This window comes from Condylostylus longicornis, unplaced genomic scaffold (genome assembly GCF_029603195.1).
Source record: "Condylostylus longicornis isolate FDR11 unplaced genomic scaffold, ASM2960319v2 ptg000153l, whole genome shotgun sequence".
Taxonomy (NCBI): Eukaryota; Metazoa; Arthropoda; class Insecta; order Diptera; family Dolichopodidae; genus Condylostylus; species Condylostylus longicornis.
This window is the reverse complement of record NW_026578121.1, coordinates 2073913-2096744: the sequence shown is the minus strand read 5'-3', so window position 1 is coordinate 2096744 and position 22832 is coordinate 2073913. Positions and strand designations below refer to the sequence as shown.

The 22832-nt window shown below is 23.6% G+C and overlaps 1 protein-coding gene across 1 annotated transcript; it reads right to left on the bottom strand.

Moving 5' to 3' along the window:
- Positions 1-817: 817 nt before the first annotated feature.
- LOC129615882 (uncharacterized) lies at positions 818-20895 on the bottom strand. The gene is made up of 2 exons (XM_055531291.1): positions 20482-20895; positions 818-1250 (listed from the first exon to the last, which is right to left on the bottom strand). The coding sequence occupies exons 1-2, from the start codon at positions 20552-20554 to the stop codon at positions 823-825; spliced, it is 501 nt and encodes a 166-aa protein (XP_055387266.1). The 5' UTR covers positions 20555-20895; the 3' UTR covers positions 818-822.
- Positions 20896-22832: the final 1937 nt, after the last annotated feature.

The following is a 22832-nucleotide window of genomic DNA, read 5'->3' as shown; positions in this document are numbered from 1 at the left end:
GAAATTTCACATATAAGCATCGTCTGACAATATAAAGTCACTTAACTTATTGAGGTCAAAAAGTGTATTCAATCAGATGTCAGCAAGAGGACTTCATATTTAAAATCTAATTATTAAAACAATAAATCAGTAAATTTTTCATCAATATCGTGTCGATTTTATAAATATTTGATCATATATCTTAGGAAGTTATCGAGGAAATTTCTTGAAATTTTAGTATTTGAATTCTGGTTATTAATGAAATTAACTGAGAATTTTTTTTGGTGTTTTATGTTTGAATCTGATTCAACTCGAGCTGAATGAATTTATGAAATGCGGAATACTCTGGTAACCGGTTATAAACGTTTCTCTATATATTGAGAGGTAATTTTTTGATTGACTTATACATAAAGCTACTGCAGATCTCGAAAACATTTAGATTAACAAATTTAATACTTTTTTTTTTGGGAAAATTTTGCGTATTAGTTGAAAAATGTATTTTTAATAAACAAATTTATTAATAATTTTTCTTTAAAACAAATTTACCATTATTGATATTTTTACAAAACTAAAAATTTTCATAAGGGTTTTTATACATACATATACATATACATATATATAACAAGAAGGGTTTAAGGTTTAATAAATTTTATTAATTTTAAAGACAGACTTTCTTATTTTTTTTTTTCTTGTTTTTTTTTTTTTAACAAATTTTACATTTTTCTTAATAAATTTTCATTGAAAACAAAAAGTCAAAAATATAATTTTAATACACAAAAACAAAAAAGGATTATAATTTTTTTTTTTTTTTTTTGAGACAAAATTATTAAATTGAAAATACTTTTAAAAATTTAAGTACTTTAATAATAAAAATCCAATAATTGTACAACACGAAATTAAAATATTTGTAAATTTTGTTAATTGATTTGGTGCTGAATTACAACCATCTTCATCACATATACAAATTGTTTCAAGATATCCTTCATTATCAGCACTAATACATGATTTTCTATTTTTATTATATTCATTAACTGGATTATGATCTCTTAACCATCCACATGCTCTAACAGTTCTTGATGATTGTTCATAATTTAAGAAATACGTTGTTTTACGGCAAAATAATGTATGATTTAAACTTTTATCAGCATTTTGTGGTACAGTACAATCTTTAAGAAATTGATCAGTTATAGTCATCGTTTCGGCATTATATTTAAGATCATCACAATGTAGATCTACTAATGAATTACATTGATGACATCTAATTGCATTAACTAAAATATAAAATAATATAAAAAAAAAAATTTATTAAATTAAGTTTTAAAAATTTTATTAAAAAAATTAAATATTAAATAAAATATAAATTAAATATTGTTCTGTATAAAACGATAATGAATGCATTGCAAATATTGTGAATATTTAAGTTTAACCCTTTACGTAAATTATGTAAAAATAAAACCATGTTGCAATGACTCCGAATGAGTTAAGAACTATCGTTTTTAGTTGAAAACAAATTTTTAATAAAAATAGCGAAAATTTCATTTTATTGGGGTGTCAAATCCAAAAGAGAAACGCTGGAATTAATATAATCGCCAAAATTTGGATTTCTTGGATCATGCCTGTCAGACTGACCGACATCATTGAATGATGTTGGTCTGTCTGGCTGTGTGCGCACGCGTGTATCCTAAGTTCTGTTTAACAAATTTTGATGAACAGAATTTCGGGAACTGATCCTTTTTGCGGACCAATTTTACATTTTTGTGTATATAATTGTCAACCAATTCCCAATTTCATATTTAAATTCGGGGTGTTAAAACAATGAATCAATAAATTTTTGAGAGAGATGAGATCTCAGAAACCGAACTGGGAGCCGATTTTCGTTTTTCACCATATCCACGGGACGGATTGATGGAATTTCTTAAAATTTGTTATTTGAATTTTTAGTTTAGTAGCACTTTTCAGGGAGTTCGGGTGGTACAAAACGAAATTCTATTTAGAGCCCAATTTACACTTTTTTAAGTATGTTAGATAAAAGCTTGCTAACTTCCTTAAAAATGAAAGTGTTCAAAATGAATTTTCATAATCTGCTGTAACACTTTCACTAAACTAGGCAACATACATTGCGGTCTGTTATGCGAAGGCCACATCAAATTTTTTTTACTTGAATGCAATGATAAAATATATTTTACGGTATCGGAAATATTTCGGTTTCAATTTACAATGTATATTAATATTCATGATTTTAAATATATTTAAATTAATTAATATAATTAACAAAGGTCAAAAATAATTAATTAATTTTAAAAATTTTATGATGATTAAAACAAAATATTTTATTAGTACATTTATGAATCATTTCTTTAAAAAGCAAGCAAATATTGTAAAGTTCAATTAAAATTAATATTTGTGCTAAACTTGTGTTTACTCGTACATTAGATAATAATTATAACCATTTAAAATTTAAAATAAATATTGTTATCATTTACAATGTTAGAATATTAATGGCCTTTTTTAAAAATTGAATTGTGAATTATGAGTGCACTCATATTGAATGTTCTCATATAACAAATAAAAGGTATACTTTAAGTCCATTTTACTTAATAAGTAATAGTGACTAATAAGATTACACACATGCATGCATTGTTGACAGGTGTAGTTCAAAACTCTTCATGATAATTACATTGTAATTTTAATAGAATGCACAAAAATTATAAGTTATCACTTAAAATTTTGTAATAAAATAAAATGAAGCGCATGTATAAGTACTTTTTACGAATATTTTTACTTATTACGAATATAGTTTAATTGAAGTACAATTTACAATAGATCAATTACATCAGAATTCTATTAATATTTAATGTTATCATTTTATAATCTCTATTTAATACAATATTGTAAGTATAATGTTAATTTTATAGAATTAAATAGAATTTAATTGAATTGCAAAAATAGGGTTGAAAATTTTGGTCTATTCAAGTACATTTTATACATTGAATAGATTACATTTAAATCCTTTCAAATAATTTCCAATAAAAAGTTATAATTTTAATATTTTTTTCAAATTAAGTTATATTGCAATATTTAAAGCATATACAGATTAATATAGCTTTCTAATATACATTTATGTAATACTAGGAAAACTCACATGAATACGATTCGAATAATCTAAGGGAAGTATACAAAATTTATCCCTAGTTATTCATATTTCTCGTTACACATAGTTAAAATTAATTATTGATTACGATACAAACGCATAAGAGAATTACTGTTTTCAGAGTACTATATTAAATGTATATGAATTGTCACATTATTCTCTCTGTAAAGTAATTTTAATCTACTTATGTGTATAATAATTTTTAATAAACAGTAATATGAAATAGCAAAAATACTGCATATGACACGTGATACATTTTAGAGCGCCAAAAATTAAAAAAAGTAAACAAACATTGATGAACAAAGTCATTATCTGTCATATCAATTTATTGATTTGCTGCCAAATTATTGATTTCATTAACTAACATTTACAAGGTGCTTGCTAAAGTGTAAGTTTTATTTAAATTCTATGTTCAAAAAGTGCTCTTCAACAGATTCACATAATCTACATTAAGAACGTATCCAAACGCTGAATAAGTAAAATACAATTTGCATGTTCGAACCTTATTCAATTAAATCAAAGCAAATTTAAGTACAATAATGAAAAGAAAAATATTGATCGATTTCTAAAATTGATTGACAGGTCGTAATTTATCGTATATACAAATAATACCAAATCATTCACAATTGTATTTAAATCGTAATTATTTATAATTTTAATTTGAAAACAATGTTGAAGAAATGAAGAATTTTTTTTATTTTATTACCTTTTCTACGAAATGAACATTTAACTTACTTTTCTGTTAACAACAAATTATTGTTATTTTAACAATAGAATATAAAAATAAAATTATTACACTATAATTCTCTATTCTTAAGTATACCAGCCCTTATCTTGTCAGCACTTCAATTACATTATTATGAAAAATATCCTTTTTTATGTTGTTTGATTGAAAGTAATTGATTTCTATTTCATTAAATATGAATTTCAGTTATTATAGCGTTGAATTTGAATTTTACGTTGTTTTTATCAAATTATTTTATAGAAAAATAATTTATTATTATATTATACTCGTAGTGTGATTATTTCTTTGAAACTCATGGTGCTCGAGTCTGAGACCTCTACGTCCGGAACGATCATGGATTGTAGGTCGTCAATTAACGAGATGGCGTGCAGTTCGAATTTCACTTGATCTGGGTCCCCGGACACAGTGGGGTTTCGGGGAACTGTGAGGCGGACGAGCTTGTGAAATATGGAGTAACCCTCGAAATTCTACCTGGAAAGGAGCACCTGGGCATGCCTTTAACCATACATAAATTACTAATACGCAATGCAGCAGTGGAACGTATGAACCTCAGATGAGCGAATGGAACAACATGTAAAGCGAGAATAAAGTTGTGACCAAAGCTTGACTTCGCAGAAGAGATCTGATATCTCCTTGGCGGGAGAACATTGGTGCGGTGGTAGGGGTTTTAACTGGACACTGTCTGATTCCCCGTAAACGACATCTGTAGAATTTGCCGTGACGAAGAGTAGGAGACGGTAACCAACTGTCGTGTCCAGCGTTGGCGGGTTAAAGGCAGAAATTTCTTGGGTCCTACTCTTTTCATCGGGCTACGAACTTAGAGAATGTAAAACCTAGAGACCTTGGCCGGTTTCTGAGTAACTCAGGTTGGTTCTAATGAAAGGCCTAGGTGACCTACCTACTTACCTACCCAAAAATTTTGTCTATAGTGCTATAGATTTTACCTTTTTATATTTGCTGCCATTTTTTATGTTTCTTACATTAAAACAATTTCCGTTTATTTACAGAGGTGTCATGTATATGAATATTAATATTTCAAAAATTTTAATCCTCTAAAGATGGCTACTTATCTGATACCTTTTTTCATGATAAATTGACAGTTATGTTATCACTGATACTTGATAAGTTTATCTGCTCATTTCGGAAAGAATTATGTTTTAATTTAAATTCGAACAACAATTTTTTAGTGAATCAAAATATTAAATTCTAAAAAAAAGAAACCTAAATATAGAAAAGCATGCATAGAGTACATATCACAACATATTGAATTTTATTTCGAAATACTCGTAATTATTTAATTTACAAAAAAATACAAAGATTTATGCTATGAACACCATTTTTGCAAAAAATTTATAAAACTCTTATCATTTAATACTACAAATTTTGTGTTTATAATAAATTAATAAAATAAATATGTATGATTCCGGAAGTTCCATGACTAAATCAATAAAACATATATGAAGCAAAACTAAAAAAATTGCAAAAATAATTGAAGATTGATAAATTAATTAATGAAAAATATTGACGCCATATTTATGATAAATAAATTAAAATATTGGGAATTCCCCGTTTAGTGTACTTTCATGTGCATTTAAATATTCCATATAAGGTTGAAAGAGTCAATGATTTAAAATTTGAAATTTTATCAGAAAAAACTTACTTTAAATACGAAATAAATAAAAATATTTGAATCGGCATTTGTACAACGTTAACCCACGATTAACGGTTTGTTATTATGACTCGTTTAAGTTTTATAATATAAAATAGTCAGACAAGAAATCGACAGAAAAGACCGAACAGTTTTTCTCTGAAGACAGCCGCATATGATAGTAGTGAATATTAAAAATAAATCCAGCGTCTCAAAATTACCCTCTATGGTCATTATTTCCTGTTTCCGACACTTCTCTCAAGGTTTTACTGTAATCCATAATTTCCCTTACTAATCTTTGATCTGTTAATTTAGTTTCAATCAATATGTCTTGTTCCAAAATATTGAGCTGAAGTTTTTTCGAAGCTGTACTTTCTCTTCAGCATATACTTGGGCAACCACAGGAAACTTAAAATGGTTGTCTTAATTTACAGCAGTGCATAAGTGTTTGTTGCATTAAATTTGAATTACATAGTTAGGATTTTTTCTCCAATTAAATAATCATTCGAGCACACTAAATGAATTCTGCTATTCTGCAAGGTAATCTTCGGTACAAGTAAACGATTCCAAATAAAATATTGATTTTTTTAATCAATCGTAATCATATACACGTGCGCACCTTTTGTTTTTGCTTCGATAAAACATTTTCATCGTAAATCATAAAAAATAACAAACACGCTTAGAATATAACAAGTAATAAAATAATCTAAAATAAAACTTAAGATTGCGACCAAATATTTTCTAAGTATTTCAAAATTATTTTCTTTTATTAGTTTTAAAAATATATTCGCAATAGTGCGTAAATTTCTCGGTTAGTAACATTTTACAATGATTTTCAGTATCAATGATTTTTTTTTGAATTTTTAATAAAGAAATAGGATAAAATTTAATTTCAATATTAATTAAAGATTTTCTTCAATCATCTATATGTACGTAAGTATAATGTTCAAATATGTAAATTCCAGTATGTTAGAATTACAAGCCCAATTTCAAGAAATGCTCAAGAACTTAAAAATATTAAATTCGACAATATTTTAATTCTTTGAAATAATAACAATTGGTAATAAAATTTTTTGTTTTATAAGTTACTTAATTATTGTAGTGACTACAGTTATGAGATTCTAAAATTATAAATAAAAGATAAGGAATTTAGTAGTTAATTTAATTATACCTATAATTCAAATCTAAATTTTTTTGGGTATATGTATAATATTATAATTCAATTGATTAATTCCATTTAATTGATTATTTATTACGATCATTAATATGATCGGAATTAAATTATGACTTGGCATTGCTCCGAAATTGGCTCTCATTCCATAGGCTTTTATTGAGTGACAAAACTAAGATTTTATTTTTTAGCCTAGGTGGTTCGGTGCCGTTGGTCGATAATTTTTATTATCATTATGCCAGTTGTAAGAAACTTAATATATTTACTAATGCTGAGGATTTGCAACCATTTCTTCTTTTAAATATTTGGGTCTTCCACTAAATTCAAAGTTTATTTTAAAGTACTTAAGGAATCATTTAGGAAAAGTAGTTATTTAAATTATAAATATTCTTTGGTTCATAATCTCAGAATGAATAATAGAAGGTTGGTTTTTGTTTCGTCTCATAGAATTCAGGATTTTTTGGGTTCATTTTTTTCAGTTGCTTCACAGTTGTATAATTATTTGCCGCAATTCATTCGTGATATGTGTTATGGTACTCAAACTGCTGAAGGAGTTAAAATCATGCAGTTTTACTTACGATCACATTACTTTGAAAAATTTGTATATAAGTATGATTTAATTTTGTATTTTCGTGCTTTAAGTTATTTTGTTTCTCATTTCTCTATAATATACATACTTTAAATGCAACTTATATTTATTAATTTTTATTTTAATTTTAATATCATCTTATTTTAAATTTTTCTTACAATAGAATCACCCCACTCTAATTTTATTTGTTTACATAGCCGCATTCGCGACTGCAATAAAAATTCAATAGCATTGAATGCATCCAATAAACTAAAATGAATTCTTTATTTTGTAAATAACTTTTCTTAAGATCACCTTTAAAATTGTTATATTTTTATTTGTTATACAAGATTGTTACAATATAGTTATAATGTATTGAAACAAAAATTATTAATTATATAATTAAAAACTAAAATTATTTATAGATATTTTAAAAGTTCGGAATTAGATATATTTTTAAAATTTAATATTTTCTCAAAATAAATTTAAATTATTTAATAAAAAAAAAATTTAATTTTACCCACAACAATAAAAGTTCAATAAACTTGAATGAATAAATGCAATATTTTGTCTAAAAACCAAACTCGTTACAAAATTCAATAGTAACTAAAGTTAAATGTAATAATTACAATAACGAATTTATAATAACTAAAATAAATATTATTTTGTAATCTTAAATCGAAAATGTTAATAGAAAATGAAATCATTACAATATGATCTGCCGCTAACACCATAAACAAATATTAAAAATAAATTTATATCGAATTATTGTGAAAAGAGAAAGTTTTGTGTACTTTAATTAAATATTATGCTTGCTGACAGATATAAATTGAAATTTATTGATTATTACATATTAATGTATATAATAATGATGAACTTTTAACTGACCAAAAGTCAATAACAATTATTACTTTAAACGATTTACATTAATTAAATATACTCAATTCTAATGACATGCACAGATTATATAACTCGTTTAATGACACTTCTGTACACAAAAATAATTACTTTTAAATTACAATTATTTAGGTACATACATATTTGAGTTCTAATTAAAAAATAATTGTATCGTTTATTTAAAAACTACCTATGTTAAGTGTAAATTTTTACAAAACTTTATTATTTTCTCAGTAATTAATGAAAATGTTAAAAATTAGAATTTGTGCCTGTGTAAAGAAAAATAAGTATAGGTAAATACAATAACAGTTAATTAGATTTTTGAATTACTTTATACCCAGACATTGCTATATTTGAATTACAATAAAAATGGACTTAGGTCATTTTCAAACGAAATGAAACGAAAATGAAATTCTCTTAAATTTCAATGTTATAAGATTAAATTTGTTTTGCTCTCAGTGGTTTTATGTTTGTGCATGTACATATGTACAAACGTATATATGTATATATATTAGACATAATTTGAGATAATTGAATTTTTATTATGTATACAATATAACTTTTGCAAATTGTAAATTATAAGTGATAATAAATAAAATTGACAATTTTTTTTTTTTCGTGTTAAATATTAAGAAATTTATAAAACATTTATTATGATTTTCATATAAACAATAATTACATCCATACAAACATAATATACTTATATGTATATATGTACATGTCACATGCTTATCTATAATATTTACAATTATGATTTACACTTATATATATATATATATATAGTGTGAAATATAACAGATATTTCATATTTATGTATAGAAAAATGAAAGATTAATAAAATAATGGACAATTTTATTTAAAAATTAAATATGTAGGTATAAAGCAGTTATATAGGAAAAATTATTTCATGTGTAGAGAAATGACCTTAGATGTCAAGCTCAGACATGTTCACTGTGCAATGCCCCTTAAAAAAATTAGGAATAGCACGAAACCGGTTCCTATTCATCTCGGCGAAATGAATGAGCATGATGGGCGAAATACCTTCGAATGACGGCACCCCTTTGAGCCTCCATCGCATTTCGCTGCGAGCAGCTTAGATTCCCTTCGCGTCGATCGGCCTTGTTTCCATGATATCCACTATGACCAGGCACCCAAATGAGTGTTGCTCTATTTACCGATGCCAATTTCACAAGTGCAGTAAGGCAACTCCAGACTAGCTTGAATATAGCCCTGTCCTGGCTGTCTAAGAACAAATAAGTGGTATAGTTTTTATTACCCCTTTTTACATTCACTTTCAAACAGATCTCTATTGCATGTATTTCGGCCTGAAACACTGTGCAATACAGGTCCAGGCTCGAATACATACGCGAGTCCGGGCGGATACGATATACACCGGTATATACCTATATACGGTATACAATTACGGGGTTGTGACAAACTAACACATATCAAGCAAATGCAAACTTCCTAGAACAAGGTAAATAATATGGTGGGTGCTGTCTGGTATGTACGCAATAACGATTTACAATTATTTTTGTTCTTTCGTGTTTTGTGTCTATATTTCATGAAGGAAGGAGCGGGAGTTATCACCAGATCAGGAGCGTTCTATTTAAGAGAAAGTATATAACACTGTAAATGACATCGGAGTAATTTGCAAAATGGAACATTGTTTTGAATAGGGAAATCCTGCAACATAAGAATAAAAACTTATCTATTAAGTAAAAATGTATTGCCATCTACCGGAAATGTTTGTTAAACAGCTCTTTTACATTAAACTTTATTTCTTAAAAAAAAGTAATTTTTAATGATGTAGCTTCCTACCCTACCAAATAAATTTTAAGCTACCTATGTACTTTGATTATTAAATTCAAACAATTATTTAAAAGAAATTGAATTATTGATATAAAGTAAATTCGTGCCTATTTAATCAAATATTTTGTAGACATTTTTTATTACATACTGTTTTTTTTCCCCTCAAATCTTCAAAAAAAATTCTGTCCGCCAAAAATTTACTTTTACAATTAACAAAATATTGATAAAAGCTTCATTATTTATGACATAATAAATAAATTTCTAAATAAATATTTTAAAATTTATAAATTCATAATTAGTATGATATTATAAAACATATTAATTCACATGCTTATGGAAAATTAAAAATTTTATATTATTTTGTGGTAATTTTTATTTCAATATCATGGCGTCTATTAAAAACTTTCACACGTGAATAAATTTGTATTAATAAAAATTTTAAAATTAAATTCTATTAAAATTGTGAATAAATCTATTAAAATTGTGAATACATAAAATTAAAGAATTGTCCTTAATAATGATTATGGCATTGAAATTTGTACATGATAATTTTATTTTGTGTCATATTTAATTGCATAATAGTCGCTGAATTCATTGGGACTGCTATTAAATCGGCTAATATATAATATATAACAAATTCTCTTTAACTATAGTAAATATTATTTCAATATAAGTACATGCGTACTTCACAGTCTAATTTATAAATGTAGCTCAAAATAGAAAAATTATAAGTGTAGACTCAAAGATAATTTCATTAAATTTTTTTAATGAAAGCTGTTAGATTGAAGTTTTGTAAATAGAAATAAAAATGAATAATTTTCTTTTAAACACATTACTATAAATAGGCTTTTTGATTTAATTTTGCCTGTCCTTTTAAGCAAGAGACAATAATTTACCTAACCTCTAAACCTAACAAAACGTCAATTTTCGGTTATTTATTTCTCAAAAAGCTATAAACTAAACAGAAATCTTTTAAGCCACATGAATACAATACCAATAATCGTCATTTATTCAATAAGAATTACATTTTTTGCATACATATACAATTACATAGAAAAATTTTTAAATAAATTGCTTTGACATTTCTCCCGATAATCAATTGTTAAAGAGAAAATGTGCTATTTTACATGCCGTGAGTTTTAACAACTGCATGTACTATATAAATTGCAAATGCGATTAATAAAAATAATAATATTTTATCGTGTCCGGAAATATTTACAAAAAAAAACAAAATTAAATATTTATTTAATATAAGCATTTTAAAACATTATACCTAATTTGAACAATTTGATTTAAATTACCCTTATATTGCGAATAGGAAATTAAATTTTGGTATCTGCAAGTACAGGAATATTAAGCCGCCAATGACAACACTATCTTGTATATAATATTATTGTTTGCAAATATAAAACTTTATCATTGATTTATAACAAATTGCAAGTATATCTTATATGCATATATACTGTATATAATGTAAGTATATATGTAATATGGTAAAAAATTTTATCTAAGGTTAAAATTTAATTATATTTAATAAAGGTCAAATTTTATTTTGCCGTATATATTGAGGAAATGCATTCTCTGACATAAATTAATTATACATATTGGATGAATAAGCGCTATTATCATTGATATGGGTTCCTTAGAAATGGAACTATGTAAGTTTCATATAGGCTTAATAGTTGTTAGTATCGTATACTAGTACCACCTACACTAGTAGTATATCTGGGCTTGTGACAAATTGCATCACAGCAGCTACGCTAAGCCAATTATACCGCATAAACAGTTTTGCAATTCATATATATTCACGTTTAACGTATTAAATACGTGCTTCAAAAGATATTGTTATCAACAGAGGCATTTATTTTTTTTGTTAGATTACATAAAACTATAGCTAATGGTTATATTCTTTTTACAATAACGAATTTCAAACTACACAGCACAAATATTTTTAAAATTTTAGCAACAATATCATAGTAAAAATGTATACATACGCTTTAGTAGAAAACAAGTATGAGGGAAAATTGTTTAACTTGAGCTCCATGCTATAATAACACAAACACATAACTAATATTAAAAGCACTACAAATCTTTCACGAAACCGAGTATGTTCGTCATAAAAATCATCAAAAGCTTTTTTACACTTCGAAACTAAAACACCTCAATAAATTTCTACATTTCCACATAACTCATGTTTTTTCGACAAGTCAATGATGCACCTTTCCCGCCACCGACAACCTCAACAAACATCCGATGAAGTGAAATCTAATCTCTTTTGGTCATCTCACTCAAGTGGTACTTGCGTATATTCGATAAACATAAAGGCCGCAATACCAAAGTTTCTTTTAATTAATTGTCAATCACATTCCACCTTCCTCGACCTTCCATAACGACTCGCAAAGTTACATGTTTACATAATATTCCGAAGAACCACACCCGAAATGTATACATATGTATGATACCATTAATTTCTCCCCACATTATTTGAATACAAATGAGATAGAACAAACCATAATAAAATTAATTTTGACCCACTCACATAATTTTGGAAGACAGAATTTTAATTTTTTTTGCGTTCGATTAATTAAATAAATTTGGCGCGCGATAAGCTACAATAAACATACCGAAATATTATCATATTAAGTAGATTTTGATTATATTTTTCTGATTTTCTTTTATTATAAAATTTTTCATTTTGTTACTTTCAAAAAGCTTTTGAACTTACAATGGCATACATATTTATGTATTACATATGTAGTTCATACATTTACTGTTATACATATCATGTTCATTTGTGTTTTGACATAGTTAATCAAGTGTTATCGTATTATCGTTTTATGTTACTCATGCCAAAAATAACAGCATATTATTCCGTTATATACATGATATGTACTATTAATATGTATACATGTGTATGGGTATATAAAAATTTCTTATTTTATTTTTTATACAAAATTCAATGTATGATCATACAAAATGTTCGATTTCATACATAAGGGTTCAATATCAAACATTTTTTGTTTTATTATTCTATGTACATAATTAGTTGATGTTTACATGGTTTTTATGTACTACATACTTTAATTTATTTTTATTGTAGCATGATTTATGTCAAACTGATAACGAAACTGATATCTTTTTTCACTTAATATACATAAGAGTAAACATATTAATACAAGAATGAAATAGATATACATATGTATGTATTTTTGTGAGGGTTAAGTTTTTATGATCGTTTCCAAAGAATTTCTAACTCGTGGACTTTAGATTTCGGATTTTTTTTTTTTGTTTTCTTATATTTTAAAATTATTATTATTTTCTCGTTTGTTTTTATTAAATAAACAAATAGGAAGCTCAATGTCAACTTGAATTGTTTTGAATGAGTATGGGGGTGGCATACGGTATACGGTATATGGTTATTGTGTTAGATATTGTTTCTTTTTAACATTAACAATAAAGTATGTACATACATATATGTATAACATAAAATAAATAAAATAAAATATAAAAAATTTTTGGTTTTTTTTTTGAAAATAAAATAAAAAATTTTAATATGCATAAATATATACAATTGTTACCTAAAGAATTTCGTGGAAATTTAAATTGTGATATGAAAATCGTATATCCTTCACAATAGAATTATTAAATTGTCACAAATGCATAATATTTATGGCTTAATATTTATAATTATGTTCTATTAGCATATTTGAAAAATTTTCAATAGCATTCAAACTTTTCGAGATGTTTCCACAAATTTTTAATAGTTTCAATCACAATTGGATTTTTGAGTCACAAAAAATATTTGACCCTACGTTTTATTTTTGGAAAATCTGCTTGCGGTTCATTGCAAGTAAATTTTACGGTACATCTTTTATAATTAGTGTTCTGGAACAGTAACAACACTATGTAAGAACTACTTATAAATATTTGTTTCCGTAATAATAACAGTCCTTTCTTAAAAATAATTATATTTAGCATTACAAAGCCGGTTCTTTTTTTTTTAATTTTCTTGCAATTTTCCAATTCAAATTTTAAATTCTTATAATATTTTTAATAAATTTCCGAAAATGAAATATTTTCGAACTCACATAAACGATTTATTAAAATGCTTATTAAGAATAAATTTCTTCTTCTAAAAAGGACAGAAATCAAATTTTGTTTAAGATAAGAAATCCCGTGTATTCAATAAATTCCAAGTAGCAAAAAAAAAAATCAACTTTAAATTCGCTACCAAAATAATTTGTTATAGACATTACTCATAGTCATAAAACTTCAAATTGTTTACATAAATCCATAACAGTAAATAGGGTCAATGAAATGTAAATATGTATTTTATTTTGATATACTTATACTATGTTATTATTATGTTATTATTATACATTATAATAATAACATAAAAAATTTACAATGCTAATACGAGTAACACCTTTATAATCACAAAATATTAATACGTTCGGTGACCTTGTCCAAAAGTAAATCTATTCTTATCACATATACATACCTCCATACATACAGATATATGCAGGTATATAAGAGTATTGCAAAGTAAATTTATCGGCCAAGTTTCTTATTTCTTTCTAATCGGAATTTGGCATTTATCCAATATTAATTTTTTATATGTATTTTATTTTATTTTTTGTTTTCGAAAATTATTTGAAATAACAAATAATAATATCAAAAAAAATATAAAACAAAATATTATCAGAATTTCATAAATAACTGCAAATGTGCATATGTGTGTGTGTGTGTATAAAAATATTAAAATATAAATATCGAAAAAATTTTAATGTCAATTTGTTAAAATGACAATTTCCGACATTTTATTTGTAAATTTTTCGAAGTAACTAGAACTATAATTAAAAATTATTATAAATTATTTCAAAATAAATTTGCAAACAAAAGGAAAATTTTATGTAATTAATATTGATTTGTAAATAAATTAAAATGAAATTTCTGATGGCATATACAAATTATAATTAATTGCGATTGATGAATCCGGAAAGTTTTCTTTCTTATATCTAAAAATAAATAATTATTTAATATAATTATTAAAAAAATGTTTTGAACAGTGAAATAAAACCTCATTATTATAGCATCAAACTTTAATGCCCTCAAATCAAATTTCAATTTCACTTCTTCATTAAAATCCACTTTTCATTCAAGAACTAGCCTTTATATTCGACTATTCTAGATTGTGTAGTATATTTCTAATTGCCGTTATTCTGTTATCTTTCAAAATAGTCACATTGCCCAGTTTTGTAATTTTCGTAAGCGGCTTTGATTGTAAGCGGAATTTCATTAAACGAAAAAACTATTACAGTGGAACAGTATTCGAAATGAAGTTTCAGCTTTGTAATGAATATATTAATAGAATAATCTGGCCGCACATTAAATCTACATGGTTCTTGAAACTCAATTTAGAGTCAATTTTTATCGCCGATATTTTATGTCAATAAATATCGGCATAAACATGAATTAAGATAATTAATTAACGTTAATCTAATACAAAAGTTAGTCTAATTCTGCAATTAAATATCATTTTGATCTGTGAGGTAGAGATGTTGTCTTACCTTGTCTTAAATCATTTTTATTTCTCAAATCTGATATTTTTATTGGTGAAATTGAAAAAAACCTACAGTGTTTTAAGTATGTGTACAAGAATTTAAAAATGTTGTCTTAAAAACGGAAGACAAAATTGAATAAAGTAGATATGTAGCACTCAAAATCTTTGAAATTATGTTAGGATTGCCTTCCCTCATAAAATTTTAGAAGTACAATTTTTTATTGAATTGTTGAAAATAATGAGCTACTCATAAATTTATTAAAAATTCCCTTACTTACTCTATAGGTAGCAATATTAAAATGGTACCTTTTAATAAAAAAAATGGACCATTGCACTTTCCCTTATATAATATTAGACAGTACTAGACTTAATTTAATTATAAACAATATATACTCCGACAATTTTATTGGATAATTGCCATTAATTCTGCATAAATATGTACATATTCATGCAGAAATTACTACATACACACATGTTATACTTTATATACTTAAAATTTAGGTAAATACTTAGTTACCACAACTAAACAGGCAAAAAAAAAATTTAATTTTAAAAATAAATTTTATTTTTAATCAAAGTATTGGTAGTATAAAATTAGTGTTACAATTATTTAGGTGACATTCAAAATTAATAAAAAAAAAAATAAAAAAATAAAAACTTAATTTTGTATTTTATTCAATAATTTGTAGCAATTTTCCATTTTGTTTACTTTTAAAGCGATTTTAAAAAAAATTTCAATTTTTTTTATAATTTAATTATTTTAATAAATCATTTTAGAATAATTATTATGTAAGTTAATTTATAAATCATACCTAAAATTAAATTTACAATAATCAATCAAAAATAAAAAAAAAAAATATACAACAATAATCTTCAAATCTTCCACTTAAAAAATAAATCACAAGGTTTAGTGAGTAAAAAAAAAAATAAAATCAAAAAAAAAATTTTAATGACACTTGAATTTGAAGTCTGCGTGAACATGTAAAGTGCGTGACTTTTTTTTTATACATAAAATTTGATAACAGAAGAAAAAAGTGTTTAAGTAATGACATACAAACTATCAGGCTACTAAGCTCAGAGAATAAATCAAATATAATTTCCAAATTTGTATGAGAAATGCTAGGGGTGTCGGAACTTGTTTGTGTATTTTTAGATCTACTGATTTTATATGTCATTTGAATATTCAATATTTAAATTTTAACAAAATTGGTTCATAAATTAATTTATCAAATGCATAAAAAAAGTTGATTGCAAATTTTAGTGCATTAAACCTTTCCTATCTTCCAAATGTATAGTGTCCAAATGTTTATGGCTGAATTATTGTGATATACGGCATTAAATTAGTAATTAGTAGCTGTACAAATGACAATAAATTTTAAAATTTTTTCATAATTGTAAACGGTGTACATGGTACATTTGCACACACACTCATTTTTGTTTTCACACACACACAAAAAAAAAAGAGGGCTGAAGATATTTTACTTTACTTATAATTGATAAATCTTTAATTTTATATTGTATTGTTTATGGGCTGTTCACATATTAAGTACCAATATTTTTATTTCCTCCTTATAACCTTAGTCTTCTCTGCTCTTTTTCTCTATTAACAAAATATTGGCAAATTATGACACAAACTTTAACACTTTTCAATACAAAACAAATTGTCAAGCTTTTCTATATACAAAATATACAAAAGGAACGGTAGAATTCTCTCGTCCAAATTATGAACAGTCTATCAATAACCATACAACTTTGATTTTTATCTAAATTTTTATTTAAATTTTAATAAAATTTTCTTTCAATTTTAATTGATTGCAAATTTGTTTTCACATTATTTAGAATAAATCTAATACAAAAATTTTAACCCTTTATGAACAACGGGTAAATTTTTTAAAGTAAATCAATATTACTGTAAATTCCAATTTAATTTTGAGTTTTGTTTAAAAATTTCAAATCCCTAAAATTTGTAATAAATGCTTAAGTATTAAGGCTACTCGTATATCATGCACTTCACATATGATCAAAATTAACCCTCTACTAACTTTGGACAAGTATTCAAATAACAAAATTGACATAACTAGTATTTTATTTTCTGTTTATATTTGATTAAATGCAATTTAAATAAGTTCATCAGATGCTATTACATAATCTTTTCAATTAAATCATTATTAAAATATTAAATAAAAATTTTATTTAATTTTTATAAATATAAAAAAAAATTTATATTATAATGAATTTTGTAGTAATAAAAGATTTATTTAATTAAATAAACAAATGCTTATTTATTTTTCAAAATGTATTTAATATTAAACTAACCCCATCATGGGATGTGCGATAGTTTTATTTATACATATATAACATAAAACGATAAAAACACAAAAGATTAAGAAAAATTTTTATATTCTGAAAAATATTTACATTTATTTTGAATACATACATATGTATTTAGGTATACATACACTTAATTCTTAATTTAAATTAAGAAATGCAAATATAAATATTATAAATTAAAATTTTAATTAAATTATAAATTATAACGTACGGTATTAGAACATTTATTTTATTATATTTTTAAAATAAAAAAAAAATTATTTAGTTTTACAATCGCAAATTCAAAAAAAAATTGTGCTTTTAAAATTTATACAAGATTTGATTTACAATCTGCACACTTATTCCATTTTAAATATAATATGCATTTTTTAGATTAGAGCGAGAAAAATAGAGTTGATTACGTCAACTCTGTGTTACCCATACCAACTTCTTATATTGTTAGCGAATTTATAATACCCTTCGAACATTTGTTTGTAAGGGCCCCATTCGAAATAAGGTTTTAAATTAGTTAATTATAAAATATTTTATTAAATTCTTTGATTATATTCCAGTATAATATAAACATTAACGAAGGGACACTCTGTATATGATAAATATTTCTTAACTATTTGCATAATTTTATTTTTCAACTGTTCAAATAATTTTTTTTTTCTCATTTTTGTTCCAAATTTATCTTTTTAACTTTAAAATTATAATATTATTAATGTGTGGAGAATCAAGAAAAATTTTTTTTTCGTTGTTAACATCAATTATTGTTGCCATTTTAAATAAAACAATTACGAGTAATTAAATGTCACTTGTTTAATTCTAATCATACAAAGTAAACAAATTTTTTTTTAAAGACAGAATTTTCATATTATTGTATTATGTATTGTGTTATGTATGTGGTACCTACAATACGTAGAATAGCCATATAAATAGTAAACTAACTATATTACAGTAAATTTCGTTGTATGAATGGTTCATTTTATCAAAGTTTCACTGTATATTTGCAAATACGAGTGACCAAATAATAATAATGAGACCAAAATATCTCACATGTATTGGCGAATTAAAAATATTTTCAAATTTCCCATCAAATTTTTTTTTCAATCAATCATATTTGAAAAATAGAATTTAAAATTTCCAAAAAATATTTCTTATCTCTAAAAAATCGTATATAATTGCAGGCTTAAAATAACACCTGGTTTTCTTAAAAAGATTATTTTTAGGAATGAAAAAAAGTGATTTTGATATTTTTTTTATAAAAGTAAATGTTTTTATTATTATTAAACTGATTTAATTTATGATGGGTACTCAACGGATGATGACCTTAAAAATTTTTCAAAATATTATTTTATTTCATAAAAACCCAGATTTTTTTTTTTCACTAAATAATTATTGCACAAAAACCGTGCGAAAAAATGTATTTCTGTTTCTTTTAAAGTTCTAAAGTAAAAGTTCTCTTAAAAAAATAAGATCCACCGTCTTTTGTAAAATTCACATCTTACATACATATAGCGTATACGTCTCTAGACATAAATTTACGATAAGTACGTCTATTGTTCGCCATTACGGACAAGAACCCATTAATAATATTTTAACAGTCTTAAAATTTCCTAAAACTAACAAGAATTCATTAATAACATTTTGATCGAATATAAAGCATAAATACTCGTATTAAGGGATGGGAAATATTTCTGTTCATTTCATAATATAAAAATATATTGAACCAAAATGTTTGTCAATTACCAGATATTGTTAATAGCTTGTTGTTCTTGAATAGCAAATATTTTTAATTTAAATTTAATATATAATCTTTTTGTAAGAATACTAATAATATTCGAACTATAAATTGTTAATAATTATCTGTACTATAAAGAGAGTCTTGTCATTGTGAACATTTTCTCTTCGCAATGACATATTTGCCTTGAACACTTGAATGAATTTGTCTTGTAACACTTAAAAAATAAATTAAAAATTTCTAAATTTACATACATATGTATACATAATAGTTTTCAAAAATATACCCAATGCAATACATCGTATATAATTTGTTAAGGCGATATTCTTGATACATATATCGATTTTTAAGCTCAATAATATCAAGCGGATCTTTAATATTTTATATCTATTTTATTAACCCTTTTATAAAAATACTCTATATTTACCTTGATCTTTTTTGACTTTAATATTTTATATCTAGAAAAAAAAAACTCTTAAATATAATTAAGGCAATTCTTGCCAGTTACCACAGAATCGATTAATTATGCAAAATAGTTATACTTATCATTTTATTTACATAAAATTACCGGTAATTAACATGTCTGTAATTAAGACGTATTTATATACGATGTCATAAGATAACAATATACTAAAATAGTATAATAGTATAAATTATAATAATAAATTAACAAATTAATTAATTAATTTTGTTTTTTTTTTCTTCTTAAGAGTAAAAACTAAATTTTTTAAAGTGTTATACACTGAATGAAAAAAAAAAAATTCCATTTCAAAAAAATTTATATTGCCACGCTAATTAAATATTAATAAGAATATGCGTAAATCATATAATATATATGAAATGTATATGTATGTATATAATTAGATATACATTAATAAAAATTAAATATTTACCTTTTAAAATGTTAAATCCAAATATTAATATCACAGTGTAAATAAATAATTTTTCAAATTTATAACCAAACATTTTTATAATGATTATATAATAAGTGTTATATTATATATTATATAAGAGAAAATTATTTTTTTTAATTTAAGAAATTTTTAAAAAATTTTAATTATTTTGTAATTCAATTTATGAATTTAATTCAATATTGAAATTTTTAATTAATTATTTTAATTTTTTTTTTTTTAATATATTGTAGTACAGATACGTATTTCTTGTAATTAAGAAATTAACGTTCTATTTATTGTCACTAATATTATTAAATATTATTTAATTTAAATTAATTTTTTTTTTTATTATTTTTTCGTATTTATTAATTTCTTCTTTTCGCTTTAATATGTTCTTATGTTATTCTTTTTTTAATTCTTGATTTTCTTTTCTTTATTTTTCTTATTCTTATATATATAAGTATATGTATAAGTAAATATATATTTTAATATTCTCTTATATTATTTTTTAATTATTGTAATCTCTTATATATATACATTTAATTGTTATATGTACATAATGTGTTTATGTATTTAATTCTGTACTCGTATTTTTAATAAATTATCTATATAATTTTAATTTAATAGTGTTTGTTTGTTTACGGGAAGAAGAATTTCAAATCAAAGCATCCAAAACTAGTAAATATCAAAAGTTGATTTTATATATATATATATATATATATACACGTATAGTTGTATAGAACAATAATAATAATAAAATCAACTGATAGTAAACAATTTTTTAAGAGGCTTTTGATAATAAAAGTACAAAAAAAATAACACTGTTTGTTTTTTTTTTTTTTAATTTTAAATAATTTTAATTAATTTTATTAATTAATTTTTAAAAATATTATTTTTAAAAAGAAATTTACATTATTTATACAATATTGTTTTAATAATATTAAAATATATTTAATTTACTTCTTTAAAAATTAAAATTATTTCGCACTTATTTCCTTTCAATTATAAATGAACATTAAAAATAATTTTTTTGTTTTTAAATTTAATACCAATATATAAAAACAAATATTTAATTTAAAAATTTTTTTTGAAATTTTCCAGTTTACATTTCCAATTTTGTATATTAATAATATGAACGTAAAGTGTATACAAAGTGACAAGATGTTGATCGTAAAATTTCAATTCCAAATAAATTTCACTTTTAATTTTTATAATTTTTTATTTTTTTTTTTGAAAATATATTCAAAATTTTATTTATTTTAAATTTCAAATATTATTTTAATATTTTTTCAAAATTCTCTTCTCATATATTTTATTAAAAAGGATCTTTATATGTGTACACAGAACACAAAGAGTGTATATTTTATTAGTGCTCAACTAGATCGGATGCAAGCACTGCTTGAAATGAAATGATTTTAAAGAATCAAAAAAAAAAGAAGAAAAAAAATTTAAATGTATTAAAATTTTATTTTTTTTTCTTATTTTTTCTTAAATTTAAATTATTATCGTCTCAAATAACACATGTGTCAAGTAAAGCAAAAAAAAAAAAACAAAAAACACAAAAAATACAATAATAAAAATCAACAGAGAAAAGAGCAAATTTTGTTTTTTTTTATATTTTATTTTTAAGCTTCTACGAGTATAACAATATTTACTCTTCTTCTCTAAAATATACTTGGTACTCTCTATACACTACGTTTTAGCTAGACAGCTACTTTATTAACTAAATAACACTATACTAAATAATAGCAGACTACAACAAAAACAACAACTTAACTGTGAACTTTAAATTTACTCTTGTTTTTTTGTTTTGTTGTTTTAATTTTTCTGTTTTCCTTATTTAAGATTTTTTACTTTTTTTTTTCTTGTTTTATTATTTTTTTTTTGTATTTTGCTATTAAACTGAGAGTTTTAAGGTAAATTTTTGATTAGAATTTCAATATGAATAAATTGAAAAATTATATTTAATTAATATTATTGTTAATATTATTAAAAAATTAAATTGAATGAAATAAGCTCTTATTCTAAATTAATTAGAGTATACATACACGTATACATTTAAATATATCGATATTTATAAGTGTGTATGTATAGATATTTACATATTATAAATTGAATTTCCCCTTCTTTTTTTAAATAAAACAAAACAAAAGAAAAAAGTGAACTAAATTTTTATTTTTCTTCATTATTTTTTGTATTTGTCCATCCATCTATTCAAAATATTCTGTTTTAATACACACAAACATGATCATATGTTAACATACTAAGAATATATACCAACTCGCATACATTATATCAATACATACAGACAAAATAAACGGTGATAATATTTTTTTGAATATTTTTTTTTT